At 42.8% G+C, this 21,533-nt stretch overlaps 1 protein-coding gene across 1 annotated transcript in view; it reads right to left on the bottom strand.

The window, feature by feature from the left end:
- Window positions 1-21,533, bottom strand: part of faf1 (Fas (TNFRSF6) associated factor 1) — an 81,851-nt gene that overhangs the window by 13,014 nt on the left and 47,304 nt on the right. The window contains exons 13-17 of the mRNA XM_046300831.1: window positions 12,326-12,480; window positions 6,788-6,924; window positions 6,509-6,597; window positions 2,318-2,398; window positions 1,948-2,025 (exon numbers count right to left, since the gene is read on the bottom strand). Coding sequence (XP_046156787.1) covers window positions 1,948-2,025; window positions 2,318-2,398; window positions 6,509-6,597; window positions 6,788-6,924; window positions 12,326-12,480 — 540 coding nt within the window. The remainder of the gene's footprint in view (window positions 1-1,947; window positions 2,026-2,317; window positions 2,399-6,508; window positions 6,598-6,787; window positions 6,925-12,325; window positions 12,481-21,533) is intronic.

The raw sequence follows: 21,533 nt of genomic DNA, 5'->3' as shown, positions 1-21,533 counted from the left end.
GTGAAAATACACCTGATACAGTCACACACAGGTCAGGTCAATGACTAGATTGTGTTTTCCCCTGCTTTAGACTTTAGGGCCACAATAAGGTAAGCCTGTCTGAGGTAAAGGATGTGGTATAGACTGCATGTAAACAACAGAGGGGCCATTGTTGGGTATCATGTTTCTGAATATCTACACTGTTGCATACAAGCAGGGTCGGTTGGTGGAGAGGAAACCATGGCAACGGGCTAGAGGACTACAGTGATATAATTAAGACTGGACAGAAAGGGCTTTTGTTCAGGGCTGTTTAACTAATGTGACAAATTATCTCAGCTAGCTGGTTCACCTGATCCCTGCTGTCTGTGGAGTTTGCTGCTGAGTAAATAGCCAATCAGCTGGCTAAAAGGAGCTATATCTACAGCATCCACCACTGCGTTCCCACTGCCATAATTGTTTTTCTTTGTCCCACCGTGCTTTGTGCTGCACCTTTTGTTCACTTGGTTTCAATATGAGCTTGTGTGTTGTAGGGAATTCAAACAAGACAATAACATCTCTGTATGACAAGCTTAACAGGGATAGGGCTTACTGTACACACAAGAGATTAGTACATGTCCCTCGCTCTGCCTCCACCATGGGGATCATATGTTAGCATACACTCCACAAACAACATATATGGACATGCAGCACGAAACAGACTCAAATATTATACAAAAGTATGTGGATACCCCTTCAAATGAGTGGATTCGGCTATTTCAGCCACACCCATTGCTGACAGGTGTATAAAATTGAGCACACAGCCTTGCAATCTCCATAGACAAACATTGGCAGTAGAATGGCCTTACTGAGCTTCGTGACTTTCAACCTGGCACCGCCATAGGTTGGTTTGTCAAACTTCTGCCCTGCTAGAGCTGCCCTGGTCCATTGTAAGTGCTGTTATTGTGAGGTGGAAACGCCAAGGAGCAACAACTTCTCAACTGCGAAGTGGTAGCCACACAAACTCACAGAACGGGACCGCCAAGTGCTTTAGCGTGTAAAACAACCCTGTCAACAATCACTACCAACTGCCTCTGGAAGCAACGTCAGCACAAGAACTGTTCGTTGGGAGCTTCATGAAATAGGTTTCCATGGCCGAGCCTAAGATCACCATGCGCAATGCCAGGTGTCGGCTGGAGTGGTGTAAAGCTCGCCGCCATTGGACTCTGGAGCAGTAGAAACGTGTTCTCTGGAGTGATGAATCACGCTTCACCATCTGGTAGTCTGACGGATTAATCTGGGTTTGGCAGATGCCAGGAAACGCTACCTGCCCCAATGCATATAGCCAACAGTAAAGTTTGGTGGAGGAATAATGGTCTGGGGCTGTTTTTCATGGTTCCGGCTAGGCCCCTTAGTTCCAGTGAAGGGAAATCTTAATGCTACAGCCTACAATGACATTCAAGAAGATTCTGTGCTTCCAACTTCGTGGCAACAGTTTGGGGAAGGCCCTTTCCTGTTTCAGCATGACAATGCCCCGTACACAAAGAAATGTCCATACAGAAATGGTTTGCTGAGATCGGTGTGGACGAACTTGACTGGCCAGCTCAGAGCCCTGACCTCAACCCCATTCAACACCTTTGGGATGAATTGGAACACCAACTGTGAGCCAGGCCTATTCACCCAACATCAGCGCCACACCTCCCTAATGCTCGTTGCTGAATGGAAGCAAGTACCCGCAGCAATGTTCCAACAACTCATGGAAAGCCTTCCCAGTCATATGAAGGCTGTTATAGCAACAAAGATGGAACCAACTCCATATTAATGCTCATGATTTTGGAATGAGATGTTTGACGAGTATCTGTCCACATACTTTTGGTCATGTACTGTATAAATCATGTATATTTTTTTTATCTAACAAAGTGACCATGTGTTTTCAGTTATCAAAGTAGGAAATGATTGTTTAACTCTAAACATTATGGTTAATGTTCTCACCTCTTTCTCATCATCTGCTTCTTTCTGGATCTGTTGCAGGCGAAGCTGTTCTGCCTGCTCTTTCTCCTGTGCTTCTCTCTGAAACAGAAATATATTTTTATTAATTCATCCGACATCAAACCATTACAAATAGTGATCAAACAATCAACCATGCGACTGTTAACAGGTTTACTGGGTGGTTTCACAATAACCATTAACGACACATAGTAATGGCCACAATCATAACATGATTATAGAAGGGTATCCACTTTAAAGTTGTGCTCTGTATAATGTTTCACTTGAGTTTAATGCTAAAATGCATGCTAAAAACCCTCTAACATTAATCTGATGAGAATGGATCCATGCCATTGTGTTGTAGTTGATGCCCAACCTTTTTACGGTCAGCCTCTAATGACAGTTGGTAGGCCTCATCCTGCTCCCTCTTCACCATTTCCCTGGCTTCACGTTCATCCTGGATAGAGAAAGAGACCACGTTAGAAGAGAAGTCAAATACCCTCAAGTTATGAGGTAACCAATAACAGAAGTAGTTAAAGTAAAAACAAAGTAGCTTTCTTCCTCTGCCACATGTTATATTGTCCTGTGTTGAATAGCTGTGATACCTGGCAGCTGAGCAGCAGGAAGTAGAATGAGAGAACTGAATGCTTTGTGTGGTTTAGCCAGACAAGGCTTGAAAGAGTATCATGTGGGAGAAGGGAATCCATCCGGGCCTCGACTTCCTTAACAGACCTGAGGGCTCTTTTCTTTTCCCTCAGAGTTCCTGTTTGTACAGAGGCAGACGACTGCCTTTCTACAGGCTGTGTGTAAGAGGCTTTCTAAAGCAGGGAGAAAGAACTGTTTCCATTGTGTCAGCAATGGCATTTGTTTTGGAGCCTGGGAGACTACCTTTTCTTTTCTGAACCCTGGACTTTGTGCCAATGACGTGAAAAAGTTAAGCCATTGTGATTTGTGGGGTTTGTGCACATGGCAGGGGGAGTGGTCAATTCTTGCAAGCCTGAGAATGAAAAGGATACATTTTTCTGTTGTCCTAAATGATATTGGTCGCTGAATAGACATTTAATAGCATGGTTGAGGACAAAAGAATAAAGGGTCACTTATCGAAAGTGCATTTGTCCAGCAGTCACGCAATAACAGTTACTGTAAAGTATAATGTTCCGTATTGTGTTCATTCCCTTTAATAAAATATCATGAAACAAACAAACAAACAAACGTTGCCTTTACTACCCATAACACACATTATGGACAGGTACCTTTCTTCATTTACTGGGTATTGAAGTGATACTACACAATACAATTTCCAACTACTTATGTAGCCTTAATCTGGTATTAAAAAATATTAAAGGAATAAACAAAAAAGTATGGAACAGATTCTAACAGCCAGGTATTTCCTGCTGTTGACGCACAGTCCATAACTAACTAAACAGACAATCCAGGTGTGTTTGGTGAAGTCAAGTTCGTTCAAATCTATGTGAAAGTAACTTTTTGGCTCTGCTGCAGTCTGTCCACCTCCCAGGCATGTCAGTCAGTGAGTGAGGAATGCGAGTGTGATGTTGGCAGATGTCTGAGTCTGTCCTCAGAGGAATGGGCCAGCAGAGCAGGACAGCCTCAGACAGTGAGTAGGTGTGAGCTCAGAGCAGTCTGGGATAGCGGGGGTTGTGGCAATGGGAGAACATCAGGTCGAAATATAGGGACTGAGGTTTAGATTTTTTGGGGGATCCTCATTAGCCGACGCCAATGGCGACAGCTAGTCTTCCTGGGGTGAACCTGAATTCTTCTGAGTGACCTGTACTGAAGGGTGACTCAAAGTACACCAACACCCCTAGCCTTAGGAGTCCTCTGCTTGAACTCTCAAGTCCAAATGATGACTGATTACTGACATGCTGTACATAAATCTAACCCACGGCATTCAACTGATAAGGGGGCCAAGGGGCCAAACAATTGTATTTAAATATCTATGACTGTAAACGTAATGAGGAGATTTAGCTAATATGATAACTCTTTCCAATGATTGAAAGGCGGTAGGCGAGTTCAAGGAGTGACAAGTTCACTTCACAGCGAAGATGTATATGGTCTGGCATTTACAGGATGTGGTTCCAGATTCCTGCGGTTATTAATCACTCTGGTACATTACCCACTCAGGATCATTTGTTCTCCTGATTTGTGACATTATCACTTCACATTTCCATCAATCCCGGCATGCCTGTGTAATTAACACAACCATTGACCTTTATGGAGCCAGATCGCTTGTCAATGTGCCAGAAAATAATATACTACTATAAACATTCTAAATATATCAAATTGAAAAGTCATTAAGAACCAAATTGCATGATATGTTAAGTGAATAACAGTATTTCTGTTGACATCAAAAGCTGTCATTCGCTTTGCATCTATGAAGACAACAGCAATGCAACCACCAAAGCTTCTACCCATGAAAACCTGTCCCTCAACTTTTCTAAACGGTGCTGTATCATCCAGCCTGGTCACACAGCTTGGTGCTGTATCATCCAGCCTGGTCACACAGCTTGGTGCTGTATCATCCAGCCTGGTCACACAGCTTGGTGCTGTATCATCCAGCCTGGTCACACAGCTTGGTGCTGTATCATCCAGCCTGGTCACACAGCTTGGTGCTGTATCATCCAGCCTGGTCACACAGCTTGGTGCTGTATCATCCAGCCTGGTCACACAGCTTGGTGCTATATCATCCAGCCTGGTCACACACACGACATACAGCTTGGTGCTGTATCATCCAGCCTGGTCACACACACACACGTCATACAGCTTGGTGCTGTATCATCCAGCCTGGTCACACACACGACATACAGCTTGGTGCTGTATCATCCAGCCTGGTCACACACACGACATACAGCTTGGTGCTGTATGATCCAAGCCTGGTCTCACACACACGACATACAGCTTGGTGCTGTATGATCCAAGCCTGGTCTCACACACACGACATACATCTTGGTGCTGTATCATCCAGCCTAGTCACACACACACAACATACAGCTTGGTGCTGTATCATCCAGCCTGGTCACAGCTTGGTGCTGTATCATCCAGCCTGGTCACACACACATCATACAGCTTGGTGCCATCATCCAGCCTGGTCACACACGTCATACAGCTTGGTGCTGTGTCATCCAAGCCTGGTCACACACACACGACATACAGCTTAGTGACATGTGCACACACTTCTTGTTGCTTATTGGTCTTAATGATTTTTTCTGAAAGGGTAGGCATCCAATAAGAACCTAATGGGAACCCCAGTTGCAGACACTCATTGGCTCACCTACAGTTACCCCTCCGGCTGTGCGCAAAACAACTGTCTCACAATTCCCATGATGATATGCTGTAACTAAACTAATCAAACACTGAAAGGTCACTAAACTAGTATTGTTAAGTAAACACAGTGGGAGTCGAACACATTCCTCATATGATGTGACTAAGACAGACAGGCAACCAGCCAGGCCTAGTGCTGGGGAACATGAGACAATCTCAGGTTTTCATCTACTACAACACGCTGCTGCAGATGCCTTTCATCTCAGAGACAGTAACCACTTTGTGACCATTTCTTTCTTTAAACCTCTATCCCATCAACAAGAGTGAAAGGTCTAAAGATATGTCGGTGAGAGAGAATGTGTACTGGTAGTCAATAATCTCCCACTGACAAGTTGACGCTAAGTATTGAGCACATTGGTCTGAGCCTGATGGCACGTCTTCCCACTTCATCTCTTCCAGACTGCTGATTAATGAGAGGTTTAAACAGTACAAAGAAACAGGGCATTGAGTCTTCTGTATTCACTAACAACAAGAACTGTATGCCAAAGACAACATGGGTCTGGTGTAGTCAGCTGAGGGGAACTACCTGTTTAAAGGGTCAGACAAAACTAGAATGCCGTTCTTTGTTTATTTGATGTTGAGTAAATATCTGCTAGAGCGGGAGAACGATTAAATCCATCCATTTCAACACATAAAAGACAGCATTCATGAGGTCAGGTAAATGTCTGACAGAGGGACCCCACAGAGGGACTCCAGCCACACTGTCCCAAGATTCCTGTCCTCACATGAAAGAATACCGCTTCTGTTTCGCTGCTTTCTTCTCAGAGTGGAGCTTGGAATTTGTTTGTCGAGTTTCTATAAAATAGCAATGGACAGAGAATGGTGAAAAAGAGAACAGTTTGTATCCTGCTCCCATTGTGAAGACCTTAGGCACAGTTAACTAAAACCAAATGGGAGGGAAATTAATTGTGCTTCGCCCCCCTGCCCCAGACAAAGGGCCTCTCAGATGTGTGTTCCTAGCCTTGGCCCTAAGTGGAGCTGGTGGCAGTCACAATGCATTCCGATTAGTCTCCGCATGTCCCCATTTAGCTCCGAGACAAACTATGGCATAATTCTATGAGAACAGCTCAAATGGCACAATAATTGTCTCCCTCTTGGCCTCCTTTGATTAAACAAATCATGGTATATTTCAGTGGCCATGGCCTAATCATGGCTTACATTTCAAACATCTACTCCCCCTTAAAGACTCTGTTCTTCTATGTGCTTTCAGAGTTCCTCTCATCTGTACCTCATCCTTGATGTCCTCTTGCTGCTGAGCTGAGAAGATTTCCATTGCACCCATTAGCCTCATCATCAACTCATCCACTGTTGTATTGCCTTCAAAAGAATAATAAAAAACAAGGCATTAAAAAAACAACAACATTTTTTTCCTCATTCGCCTAAATACTTACTATTTTATCATTACAGAAGGGTCATAGAGTAAATTGCTAAATTGTAGCTATAGTTAAGTATAGCTTCATAAACCCCTCCTTTTATCCAGAACATAAATATTGTTGACATTCATTACCTTGAATAACATTTAAAACTTCATTTGATGTCCTCTTTCCCATGACAATAAGGAGCAGGGGGAACTGATCGGTCTTGTATGTCCGAATAGTCTGTGCCACCACACTGCCAAAATGCCTCGTGCAAATGGTGAGTAGTCTAGGAAAGGAAAAGACAGGACGGACATTTTTCACATTCACATGAGAGGTACACGGCTCATACCATTCAGGACTTTAAAACCAGGAGACGTCCCTGTCTAAATAGGCCTAGTAGACAAATTAGTATTCCCCACCAGTGGTGATGAACTGATAGGGCAGAGCGGATTTCTTATTCCATTACAAAGACAGAACTTTAAATGAACATTTCACTAGAAGGAAAAGGGTAGCAGGCAGGCCCTTGGCGCTCACTGTAAATGTCATAATATTAATTAATTGCTATAGAGTGAATGCAAATACAGATTATATTTTTTTGCCTGCCTTTTAATAAGATCCACTTTAATAACTGGCTAGTAAAATACAGGAGTAATAAAATGGGTGGAGAATGAGGTCAGAGGGATGGAGTGATTGGTCTGGTCGGGGGTGCTACTCATTAATCATGAATTCAAAGTTGAGAGTGTAGGTTGCATTACTTTTCAAACTTTGAGATGGAACAGCATCGACTCAACACTTAACCATGGGAAGCATTAGCACCATTCTTCAATCAGCATTCCAGGAGAAACAAGGTCATTTCAACCACAACTTTACTCTTTTATTTCACCAGGTAGGCCAGTTGAGAACAAGTACCGTAATTTCCGGACTATAAGCCGCTACTTTTTTCCCACGCGTTGAACCTCGAGGTTTATACAATGACGCGGCTAATTTATGGATTTTTCCCGCTTTCACAAGATTCATGCCGCCAAAAAACTGAGCACCGTCACATAATGTGACGTAAATCGAGCACGCTCAAACTTCCCATCATTCTGATTACGGTAGTAATTTTGTCACCCTCATGGCAAAGACACGGAGAAATGCATATGATGCAGCTTTCAAGTTGAAGGCGATCGATCTGGCTGTTGGAAAAGGAAATAGAGCTGCTGACAGCGTGGAGCATTGTCAAAAAATCCACCATCATCAACGGGTTTCTAAAGGCTGGACTGCTGCGTGTTGAAGAGGGCAGCGATCCAACATCGGATGAAGCAATTCTGAGGCTATTCAACTCCGACACCGAAGGAGATGACTTCAGTGGTTTCAGTGCACAGGAGGAGGAAGATGGTGACCAATGACTTTCTTGGTAGGCTACGGTTTAATTTTTGTTACAAGCCGTGTTTCGTTTAAAGGCTGTGTAAAGTTCATCTGTTTCAATGTACCGGTAGGCACCTGCGGCTTATAAACATGTGCGGCTTATTTATGTACAAAATACATATTTTTTAATAATTAAGTGGGTGCTGTTTATATTCAGGTGCGCTTAATAGTCCAGCAATTACGGTACTCATTTAGAACTACGACCTGGCCACAATAAACCAAAGCAGTGCAACAAAAATGGGCTAAACAAACGTACAGTCAATAACGCAATGGAAAAAGTCTATGTACAGTGTTTGCAAATGTAGTAAGATTAGGGAGGTAAGGCAATAAATAATTACAATTTAGCATTAACAAAGAGTGATAGATGTACAGATGATGTGCAAGTAGATACAGGGGTGCAAAAGAGAATACAAATATATAATAATATGGGGATGAGGTAGTTGGGTGTGCTATTTACAGATCGGCTGTGTATAGGTACAGTGATCGGTAAGCTGCTCTGACAGCTGATGCTTAAATAAACTTTTACGCTAAATCTACACCAAATAGCTCATGTACAGTTGAAGTCGGAAGTTTACATACCCCTTAGCCAAATACATTTAAACTCAGTTTTTCACAATTCCTGTCATTTAATCCTAGTAAAGACTCCCTGTCATAGGTCAGTTAGGATCACCACTTTATTATAAGAATGGGAAATGTCAGAATAATAGTAAAGATACTGATTTCAGCTTTTATTTCTTTCAGCATTCCCAGTGGGTCAGAAGTTTACATGCACTCAATTACTATTTGGTAGCATTGCTTTTAAATGGTTTAACTTGGATCAAACGTTTCAGGTAGCCTTCCACAAGCTTCCCACAATAAGTTGGGTGAATTTTGGCCCATTCCTTCTGACAGAGCTGGTGTAACGGAGTCAGGTTTGTAGGCCTCCTTGATCGCACACACTTTTTCAGCTCTGCCACACAAATGTTGTAAAGGATTGAGGTCAGGGCTTTGTGAGGGCCACTCTGATACCTCGACTTTGTTGTCCTTAAGCCATTTTGCCACAACTTTGGAAGTATGCTTGGTGTCATTGTCCATTTGGAAGACCCTTTGCGACCAAGTTTTAACTTTGACCGATGTCTTGAGATGTTGCTTCAATATATCCACAATTTTCCTTCCTCATGACGCCATCTATTTTGTGAAGTGCACAAGTCCCTCCTGCAGCAAAGCACCCCCCCCCCGGTATGACGGCTGCGTGGTCCCATGGTGTTTATACTTGCGTACTATTGTTTGTATAGATGAACGTGGTACCTTCAGGCGTTTGGAAATCGCTCTCAAGGATGAACAAGACTTGTGAAGGTCTACCATTTTTGTCTGAGGTCTTCCCATGATGTCAAGCAAACAGGCACTGAGTTTGAAGGTAGGCCTTGAAATACATCCACAGATACACCTCCAATTGACTCAAATGATGTCAATTAGCCTATCAGAAGCTTCTAAAGCCATGCCATCATTTTCTGGAATTTTTCAAGCTGTTTAAAGGCACAGTCAACTTAGTGTATGTAAACTTCTGACCCACTGGAATTGTGATACAGTGAATTATAAGTGAAATAATCTGTCTGTAAACAATTGTTGGAAAAATTACTTGTGTCATGCACAAAGTAGATGTCCTAACCGACTTGCCAAAACTATAGTTTGTTAACAAGAAATGTGTGGAGTGGATGAAAAACGAGTTTTAATGATTCAAACCTAAGTGTATGTAAACTTTTGACTTCAACTGTAGTTGATCATGGGTTCTGACAATGTGGCTGATCAGTCTTTTGACCATCCAGCTGTGGTTAAGGAGGGGTTCTCCCCATGACACAATGAGGATGTCCAAGCCCCGTCCTTGTCCCTGCTCTAGGGGGCCCTGAAAAGGCCTCAACACAGCCAGGCCAAAACAATGGAGAGAGGTAATTCTAACCTGTCACCAAGGTCTTGGGAACAATCGCCACAGCCTTCAGAGAAACCTAATCTTAATTCCCATATTAAACACAACCTCCTTTGGTTCCAATCAAACACCTTAGGAGTCAACCCAACACCTTTCTCTTACAACTACCATACATAGTGTACTGCTGCTTAATCTTTTGACTAACTCCGGAGTAACCCTAAAAAGCAGAAATGGTTCTATCAATGGCTCGCAGGTCGGCATTTATTGGGATGACTCATACTGGAGGCTGCTCTGCATAGTGGTCACTAGCTGGCACAGCTACAAAGTCAGTCAATCTGGTTTTAAACCTAACCACATTGCTACAGTAACCCTAATGCCTAACACTAACCTTTAATTTGCACACATTTTTACGATAGACAATTTTGACATTGCATCTGGGCCATTTTGCGGGAATCACTCAGTTCTGCCTCCAGGGCAAGATTCATGACAATAAACATCAACCTGTATATGGTGCACAATAACAAGTACTGACACAGCATCACAAATGAAGGGTGAAAATCTGAAGCACAGGAAGTAGAAATGAAACCAAGGAATAAGGTCAGCGGTTCACTGCAGTCTCTTTCAGCCATAACATATCTTAAAGAATGTATAGCTTTGCTTCTCCCAAAATCCTTAAGGGAGTTATTTTTTTCTAACTACTGGAAACACCTGGTCCTTGAATATCAGGTCATGGTTGGTTTGGTAATGAGAGTGACAAGCTTCTAATTCTGCTCACACTCTTCCTCTCCACATGGCAAAGTGTTAATGTTTCCCTGGACTGTCAGGTTCACTTATTTTACATCAAAGTCATGCATGAGATGTTGAGAGACTGCTGCAACTTCACATACACTCCAGTGAGCATACAACAAACTCTCAGGTGTGCTTTAGTCAATCACGTGGAATAGGAACCGGATGCTACACAGAAAACACAGATACTCTGCGCAGACATGTTTTGAATGGAAAATAGCACTTCTCAGGCGATTCTCACGTTTTGAATACAGTGCTTCTGAACAAGTCAGATGAGTGCATGACACTTTTACTGGTAATGTGCTCAATTACGAGGAGTTCAATACCATTATTGATCGGTACAGCACCGTATGATAAATTAAAATAGATGAGATGTGGCATGAAAGTATGCAGTCAAAAGCAAAAGCATGGAATCAAAAGCCAACAACTATCTGAAAGATGTAGTGTTTTGAGTATATTTATTCATAATTCAGTTCAATAGTAGCTGTGCATGAGGCTCAGTGTCTGGTCTTTCAGAGACATTTTGCCATAGGCAACAATTACATTGGCATGTATTCGACAGGTCTGGTTTTATGCATAATTTTTCACTTAACTAAAGGATACGCTTTGAGGCCCTATGAGTTAGAATACCTTCTTTATAGCCACTGTGACTCATGCCAATCACCAGTCACTCAGGATCAACCTACGAGCGTGAGAATGTGGGAAAAACGTGTGTACGTACATACGTTAGAGCAAGTAGCAGTGCACATTATGAAAAGCTCCAGAAGTTGCCTGCCTTTAATCTGCAATAAAAAGGCTCAGCTGGGGCAAAAAGCAAGAACCAAAAGGGAGAAAGGGTGCGGAATGAGGGAAAGTCAGTGTCTGAGCCTTTCCCCAGTCTTTCTTAAACGCCTCCTACCAGGGGGTGGGCTTAGCCCTGAAGTCTAGTGGAAGGAAAAGCTAGGGCCTGCCCCGAAGCAAGAGGCTGCTGCTGGGCCCCAATCAAACCTCAACCTGGTTACCGGCCCTCTCTACCATTCTCCACATCACACCTGGGACGCTGTCCCTTTCTTGCCCTTGGCTAGGGGAGTAGAGCATGGCCAGGGAGGGTCAAGCCTGGCTTTGGGGTCAGGAGTTGAAGGCTTGAGAGTATTGTTGAGTATTGCTAGTGCAGGGAGTCACATACTGTGACAGGCAGGACATTGGTGGAAATAATGGAATTGGATTGGGAATTGCTATGGAGGAAAGATGAAGTTTGGTTGATAAGGCTGCCATGTCATGAGCGCCCTCAGCCTTGGGGAAATAGAGAAGTTCTCCCAGGCAATGCAGACTTCATGGGACCTTCATTTCTAACATTGAGGCAGATTAGTGAAGATTGCAGCATGAGGCCCCAATTGGGCAAACACAACTGCTTTTGTTAGCACACATCCCCCTCCCCTCACCGATGAAGAGGGGCTTGAGTTAAAGAGAAAGAGTGGTGCGGAGCAGGGGATGATTCTCAGCTATTAAAATGGCATCCACTTGTCAGACAATCTCTGATATTCATTTTGTTGTCAGGACTACAGCGGTGGATTCCCGAGTTGTGATGAGGGCATAGAGTACTCATACATACCTGGCTTTGTTAGCTTCTTTAGTGACATCCCATGCCCATGTGATGAAGTTCTGGCTCAGATAGGCCACTATGGAGTCTGCACACATCATCTGGGAGCAGAAGACGTTGCTGAGCACACTCTCGTCATTGTGGAGGTAGATGGCCAGCAGTTTTCTCTGTGGAAATGGACATCAGAGAGGTTTTCATTAGCAGAGGTGTGTGCAGATTGAGAAGCTAATGACCAACCAAACTCTGAAACACAAGGTGAGAAGTGTCATTGCGCAGAGTCTGGTCCTTGCTCAGAATTGAATTATTGAAGGGAGAGGTTTTATACAGCTTTCACACGTCGCTCAACAGGAGACTGTGAGTAAAGTGATTGCTTTCACCGACAGCAAGGCCAAACCAATGAAAAGCAAACACACAAAATCAAATGAACAGGGAGTAAATAAAACTTCCTTTAAGGGGGCCGATGAGAAAATAAAAACAGACAAATCACTTAATTTATTTTACACCAAATGCCACTGGCCTTCTCAGGTTAGCAGCAGGGGTGGGAAATATTGACGAAGCACTAAAATCCAAGGATATCGACACCATCATATGATCGACAGATTCTCAGAACTCACTGACAACTAATACATTTTTCAAAAACAAACACCTACAAACAGAAAAGCTTCTCTTGGATGGTGTAGGAAATAAAGCCCTCTAAATTACATAACACTCACAAATTTCTTTCTGACCCCCTACGTTCCTTGCAAAACTCAAGGGGGTGATTTCTCAGGAGCTGTAGCTACATACCAAAAGCAAAATAAGCACAGGCAGAAAAGTGAGGGAAAGTTAAAAGAAAGTTGTGCTATATTGTGGCCTGTGTCGAAAAAGGAGTGGGAGAGCACTGCTGTGTTTGCTCAGCGATTAGAGGTTTAGAATAAGCTCCCCGGTTCCTAGCGGGAAGGAGCTTGGGGCTCATTCAGTGGCCCAATTGAACGCCCTGAAAAGATTAAACACTCATGCTGAGAAGACAAGCAAATGCAGCATTGAGAGTGCCCCCCCCCCTTCTCAAAAAAAGATGAAATAAGACACACGCACACACCCTTGCACTCATTATCTTATACCTACATATACACATACATGCACATAGACGCACACACATTCGTTCCTCTGCAACTTGTTTTAAGTCTCCAAAAGGACATTTTTACAAACAGTAGGTTCAAAAACATACATTTTGTAAAGAGGGAACAACCCCTCTCCTATAATAAACACCAACTCCCTCACTTTACTTAAACTGTCTTTCCCTCTCTTCTCCAACTGTTCCCTATCTTCTTTCCTAATACTTAGCAAGGACAAATCCCCTAAAACCAATTTACTAGGTTCAACCTGGGCTAGAAAGTGACCCAAAAGGCCCTCTTTCTGGTGTGAATCCTCCCACCTGTTCACCATACAGAGGGGAGAGTGTAAAGAAACTAGAGAAAACCGATCTGTTCTGTGAGCAAGACTGTAGTGATTTTCACACAGCACCCTGTCACTCCGTCTGTCCCTCTCCTAGTGTAGACTAGAGCCATGTGAAACAGGTAGCCGTTGGCCAGGAGCTGGAGGAGCAGAATGGGCTCAGCTCACATCCGGATGGTCTTTGTGTCTAGCCTGGACCGTATGATTATCTGCAACATGAGCAGGAATTCTACACAGGTGTGCCACTGGGGGGGATGAATAGAATGACAACCGAAAGATGCAGTAGACCAGTCAGAATAAAACGACTCACAAAGTTAGTGAAATGTTGAACTCATCTCATCTTCAACCACACCACTCAGACACAGGTTGTGATAATGCAGCACGACTCGTGAAAAATACAAGCATTTGTTTTGTTTGACAAAAAGTTTGTGAAAATACACCTGCTTGATAACCATGGCCCCTGATAAATACACTACCATATGTAATTTGTGCCAGCCATCCGTTTTCATTAGTCTCATTCAGTTTATGCATTTGTGTTGTGGAAGAACGTTTTTAATTATAGCCAGTGTTGGGGAGCAAAGAAGCCGGGGGAAAGTGATCATCCACAGTAGCCCAAAGAAAAACAAACACTTCAAAATGAAGAACTCAAATTACTGCTCCCCTGCCACACACACACACTGAGAACACACATTCGGATCAATGCTTTAACAGTTGGTAGGTACATGATTGAAATGATTGAAAAACACATTTTGTATTAATAGTAACCAGTTCTGATTTCATTTTTTTTGAGGTGCCATAAACTTGTCAAATTTTAGTTGAGACAAAATAGCACACAAATGTCAAATTGAATGTAAAGCTGCAATGTAACTTTGTGGGCGACCTAACCAAATGTACATATAAATGTGAGTTATAGACCTGTGAGTCTAAGAAGCAGTAGATCTTCTCTAGGTACACTATTCTATGATCCCTGGTCTTGCATCTTTTACTTTTGGACATCAGCTTCAAAAACAGCCGAAAATAAAATATTTTTGGTTATTGAAAATATATTTGACAGTGGTTTAGATGGTAAAACAATCTCAACATTATACATGGTTTTGTCACATAAGCTGAAATTAGGCGAACTATTCAAATTTTTGCAACCAGGTAATGGCAGAACGATTTATACATATTGCACCTTAACATAATAAACCTCAGTCTTTATACACATGAAACTATAATAGTCAAAATATTCAGCTGGGCATCAGTTCATCTGACTGGAAGTGTTCTAGTAGGAACAAATAAAAACATTAAAATGAGATCACTTTCACCTGAGCAGGGAGAGATGGGTAGGGAATGGATAAACACATTTTCATCCATGGTATCGATTTCTCCTCTCTCCCTCTCATTGCTCTTTTGCTAAACTACGGGGATTTAAGCGGATACTCGAGTGTGATAAAACCCTCACCCCGGCACTGCTATGAATTTTGATGTGTGTCTTTGTGTGAGTGAGAGAGCAGGGTTACTCCGATTAACTGCACCGTTAAGGGGATTTGAGGGGAGCCTTGGCAGTGATGGGTGGCCTGTCTGAAGGGCCTTACTGCTGATCCTCTGGAGGGCTCAGGGGCCCAAAGCATTTTCATTAAGGCTGGATTGAGGCGCATCTCTCCCTCCAGAAACGCTTCATCAAATGTAGTGTTTTACTTAGTGATTAGCCCATCAGACATTGAGTGTGACAGATTCCTCTGCAAAATCTCTCCCTGGTCCCTCCTTCCCCTGAAACCTGCATCATACCAATATTCACTACAAAAATATATTTATTTATTTAATTTTACCCCTTTTTCATGGTATCCAATTGTTTTAGTAGCTACTATCTTGTCTCATCGCTACAACTCCCGTACGGGCTCGGGAGAGACGAAGGTTGAAAGTCATGCGTCCTCCGATACACAACCCAACCAAGCCGCACTGCTTCTTAACACAGCGCGCATCCAACCCGGAAGCCAGCCGCACCAATGTGTCGGAGGAAACACCGTGCACCTGGCAACCTTGGTTAGCGCACACTGCGCCCGGCCCGCCACAGGAGTCGCTGGTGCGCGATGAGACAAGGATATCCCTACCGGCCAAACCCTCCCTAACCCAGACGACGCTAGGCCAATTGTGAGTCGCCCCACGGACCTCCCGGTCGCGGCCGGTTACGACAGAGCCTGGGCGCGATCCCAGAATCTCTGATAGCACAGCTGGCGCCAATATCCACTAAATTAACAGCTAGTTGCGATGACAAGAGAGGAGAGATTTAGACCAATTTCTTCAAGAGGGAGGTGGTGCTGGTTGGGGAGTTGACACCCAATGGTCACAGTGAGTCAGATGTGTGTTTCTCCCCTAAGGCTACAGAGAGAGTGTAGGGGGTCAGCTGCATGTGTCCCTTCATATTGGTTTATTTTCATTGACACAATGTACAGTCTCCAGCTGCACCACAGAGAGCTCAACTGAGAGGGGGCCATACTGAACTGGCTTAGGGAAGAGGATATAATATAATAATAATATATGCCATTTAGCAGACGCTTTTATCCAAAGCGACTTACAGTCATGTGTGCATACATTCTACGTATGGGTGGACCCGGGGATCGAACCCACTACCCTGGCGTTACAAGCGCCATGCTCTACCAACTGAGCTACAGATATCAGCTGGGAGGCAAGCCGAGCCTCTGCCTCACGGTCTAAAACCCCCCAAACATCTTGCTGTGTTCTCCCATTCTAATAAGACAGTAATCCACACAAGCTGTCAGTTGATACAACCCTCCTTAAGAAGGACAAAGCAGAAAAATGAAGAAAAATTGTGGGCTAAAAATAAAAGTGACAGCTGTCATGATGAAAATGTAATGAGGTTTATGAGAGGAATCAAATGGTGGCTCTTTTTGAACAAGCACTCCCACCTTTAGATGTAAAAGAAAAGACAATGGTAATTTACAGTGCCTTCAAAAAGTGTTCACACTCCTTATTCCCCTTTGCTGTGATGCAGCTCGACGACACAATACCCCATAATGACAAAGTGAAAAAATGTTTTTATAAATGTTAGTAAATTTATTGAAAATGAAACAGAAATACATTTACAGAAGTATTCATACCCCTTTGATATGATACTCCAAATTGTGCATCCAATTTTCTTGATCATTCTTGAGATGTCACTATAACTTGATTGGAGTTCACCTGTGGCCAATTCAATTGTTTGGACATGATTTTAAAAAAAAGAAACACCTGTCTATGTAAGGTCCCACATTTGACAGAACATTTCAGAGCAGAAACTATACCATGACATCCAAGTATGTCTGTAGATCTCAGAGATATAATTATGATTAGGCATACAGTACAAGTTAAAAGTTGACACACCTACTCATTTAAGTGTTTTTTATTTTTACCATGTTCTACATTGTAGAATAATAGTGAAGACATCAAAACTATGAAATAACACATGGAATCATTTATGAATATTTGAACATCTTGGCCATGTTCTGTTATAATCTCCACCCGGCACAGCCAGAAGATGACTGGCCACCCCACATAGCCTGGTTACTCTCTAGGTTTCTTCCTAGGTTTTGGCCTTTCTAGAGAGTTTTTCCTAGCCACCGTGCTTCTACACCTGCATTGCTTACTGTTTGGGGTTTTAGGCTGGGTTTCTGTACAGCACTTTGAGATATCAGCTGATGCACGAAGGGCTATATAAATAAATTTGATTTGATGTAACCAAAAACAAAAATATATTTAAAAAGTAGCCACCCTTTGCCTTGATGACAGCTTTGCACACTCTTCGCATTCTCTCAACCAGCTTCACCTGGAATGCTTTTCCAACCACCATGAAAGAGTTCCCACATATGCTGAGTAGTTTTTGGCTGTTTTTCCTTCATTCTGCGGTCCAACTCATCCCAAACCATCTTAATTGGTTGAGGTCGAGTGATTGTGGCGACCAAGTCATCTGATGCAGCACTCCATCACTCTCCTCCTCTGTTAAATAGCCCTTACACAGCCTGGAGGCATGACGCCCAAACCAGATGGGATAGAGTATCGCTGCAGAATGCTGTGGTAGTTATGCTGGTTAAGTGTGCCTTGAATTCTAAATAAATCACAGACAGTGTCACTAGGAAAGCACCCGCACACCACCTCCTCCATGCTTCACAGTGGAAACCACACGAGCAGGGACCATCCTTTCACCTACTCTGCATCACAAAGACACAGCAGTTGGAACAACAACAAAGAAATCTACAATTTGGACTCATCTGACCAAAGATGTGAAGCATTTATTTGGGCTCCAATTTCTGAGGCTGGTAACTAAGAAATTGTTAGCTCTGCAACAGGGCTCTGGGTCTTCCTTTCCTGTGGTGGTCCTCATGAGAGCCAGTTTCATCATAACGCTTGATGGTTTTTGTGACTGGAATGCAGCCAATAACTTTGAAAGTTTATTCAAGTAGAAACACTTAAGATACACCCTATACCCTCAGCCCACCAGACACTTTTGATGACACATCATGACCCGAGTTTACACATGCAGGGCGAGGGAGGAAGGAATTCATTTTATAAATGGACCGCTCTTGCACAGAAATTCGTCACTCGTTCATCCCGCAACAATTGTTTTCAGCCACTGGTAGCTTGTGGGTGCTACTTATATGCAATACAGTCAATTATGATTGCATGTCTACTAACTATATAATTATTATTATACCCCTACTTTCTGATAGCTAGCAAATTAATTAGCTAACTGATGTTAGCCTGCCTAGCTACAACTGAAGGAAAATGTTTTATTTCTACAATTTCCAAAAGCCAATCAAACAAAAACATTACTTTTAAGAGACGTGTTTGTGTGTTGGCTCCATATTGATGGTTTCAGTTTTGTCGCATGTACAATCATTGCAAATTGAATTATGGGGAGTTTCAGGCCCTGAAGTTCAAATTGTACACTCGCAAACACCATTAAAAAAAAAGAGGGCGGAGGGGCTCACGTTTCAAACTTCCCTTGCTTGGCTAATCATTTGGACAAATGACAAATATGGCCGCAGGGATTCCCCCAAGGGCATAAGGTGAGGGTAAGTGGACAAGGGTGTGTTATGAGTTTGAAATGTAGCCATTGAAATGATCACGACTGACTGACCTACATGTCTTAAAGTACTGAACCTTCATTTCTCTTTGCTTATTTGAGCTATTCTTGCCATAATATGGACTTGGTCTTTTACCAAATAGGGCCATCTTCTGTATACCACCCCTACCTTGTCACAACAACTGATTGGCTGTAATGCATTAAGGAAATCAATTCCACAAATTAACTTTTAACAAGGCACACCTGTTAATTTAAATGCATTCCAGGTGACTACCTCATGAAGCTCGTTGAGAGAATGCCAAGAGTGTGCAAAGCTGTCAAGGCAAAGGGTGGCTACTTTGAAGAATCTCAAATATAATATATATTTAGATTTGTTCAACACTTTTGTGCTTACTATATGATTCCATGTGTGTTATTTCATAGTTTTGATGTCTTCACTATTATTCTACAATGTAGAAAATAGTAAAAATAAAGAAAGAATGGTACTGTATATCTGGGGAAGGGTATAAAACAATTACTTGAGTGTTGAAAGTGGCCCCCACCATTGTGAAATAAACTTACAAAATATGGAACTATCCTGACTGCCTAGAGCTGGCCGACCGACCAAACTGAGCAACCGGGCAAGAAGGACCTTGGTCAGGGAGGGGACCAAGATGGAAGCCACTGCTGAAAAAAAAGGTACATGACAGCACATCTGGCGTTTGCAAAAATGCATGTGAAAGACTCAGATCAGTAGAAAAAAGATTTTGTGGTCTGATAAGACAAACTGAACACAAAGCGCTGTCTGGAGAAAATCAGACGCAGCTCATCACCCGTTTAACAACATCCCTACCGTAAAGCACGGTGGTGGCAGCATCATGCTGTGAGGATGCTTTTCAGCGGCAGAGAGGTAAGGATAGAGGGAACAATCAATGGATCCTTGATGAGAACCTGCTTCAGAGTGCAAACAACCTTAGACTGGGGAGACAACAGGACAATGCATACAGCCAAAGCAATGCTGGAATGCCTTCAGAACAAGGATGTGAATGTCCTTGTGTGTCCCAGACAAAGCCCAGACTTAAATACCATTGAAAATCTGTGGAAAGACTTGAATATTGCTGTTCACCGGCACTCACCATCTAACTTAACAGAGCTTGAGAAAATCTGCAAGGAAGAATGGGAGAAAAACCCCAAATCCAGATGTGCAAAGCCGATTCAGAAACACTAAAGACCAAAGCTGCAATCTCGGCCTCCCGAGTGGCGCAGCGGACTAAGGCACTGCACCGCAGTGCTTGAGGAGTCCCTACAGACCCAAATTCGATCCCAGGCTGTGTCGCAGCTGGCCGTGACCGGGAGACCCATGAGGTGGCACACAATTGGCCCAGCGTCATCCAGGTTAGGGAAGGGTTCGGCCGGCCAGGATGTCCTTGTCCCATCGCGCTCTAGCATCTCCTTGTGGCAGGCCGGGCGCAGCACACTGACTTCGGTCGCCTCTGACATACTGGTCTCGACTGGCTTCCGGGCTAAGCAAGCATTGCGGCTTGGCAAGATCATGTTTCGGAGGTCGCATGGCTCTCGACCTTCGCCTCTACTAGCCCGTATGGGAGTTGCAGCAATGGGACAAGACTAACTGGAGATCACAAAATTGGTGAGAAAAAAAAGTTTAAAAACAACTAAATGCCACCAAAAGTATTGACTGTGTGAATATTTATGTAAATGCAATATTTCAGCATTTAATTTGAAATAAATTCACAAAATTGTCTTAACATGTTTTCACTTTTATTATGGGGCATTTTGTGTAGATGGGTGAAAAATGTTTTAACCTCTTTGCGCACCTAACCCGTTAGCGGGATTAAATTCGACAACATACGGTGATCGCTACATAAAACAGTCACATTAAAACAATCATGACAATACAAGTGTCTCACGTTTCAAAAGCCTAGAATCTTGCTAATCCAACTGCGTTGTCAGATTTAAAAAAGGATTTACTTCGAAAGAATACAATGCGATTGTCCGAGGACAGTGCCCCATAAAAATAAACTATTTCAACCAGCACAGATGTAACAAAATCACAAATTGCAATAAAATAAATCGTTTACCTTTGACGATCGTTTTCTGTTTGCAATCCCAAAGCTCATTGTTACACAATTAATGATCTTTTGTTCGATAAAATACATTTTTATAGCCTAACACTAAACATTTTGTGAACCGCTTGTGTCGTGAATTCCGTCTCATTCAATTTGACGACACATTCGATGTAAATACACACACTAAACGTGACTTTTCCAGTCATATTTGGTTTCATTGCAATCAACTGGTTTGTTTGTAACACAACCAAACTTGATGGGTCATTTCGCGGGACGTATTGACTGAAAAAAAAAAAACATTTTGAAGACAAGTAATGACATCATTGTGCACCAATGATATGACCGCTGTTTCGTTGATCGACTGTATTTTAACCCAATGACCACTGATCGTCTTGAAATCTAGCTGGGTAGACAGCCAATGAGCTGAGGTAAACGGCAATATGTAAAAATAAACTCCGGCGTAAAGAGGGTCATTCGCCATTGAAGATTCATACTGGAAGAAGCGCATGTTATGCACAGGACCTTTTTGGTAAAGCGCATCTTCAGCTGTTTATACACTGCTCAAAATAATAAAGGGAACACTAAAATAACACATCCTAGATCTGAAAGAATGAAATATTCTTATTAAATACTTTTTTCTTTACATAGTTGAATGTGC

The sequence above is a fragment of the Oncorhynchus gorbuscha genome, linkage group LG15, assembly GCF_021184085.1.
Source record: "Oncorhynchus gorbuscha isolate QuinsamMale2020 ecotype Even-year linkage group LG15, OgorEven_v1.0, whole genome shotgun sequence".
Classification (NCBI taxonomy): Eukaryota; Metazoa; Chordata; class Actinopteri; order Salmoniformes; family Salmonidae; genus Oncorhynchus; species Oncorhynchus gorbuscha.
This window is presented reverse-complemented; position numbering and strand designations above follow the sequence as displayed.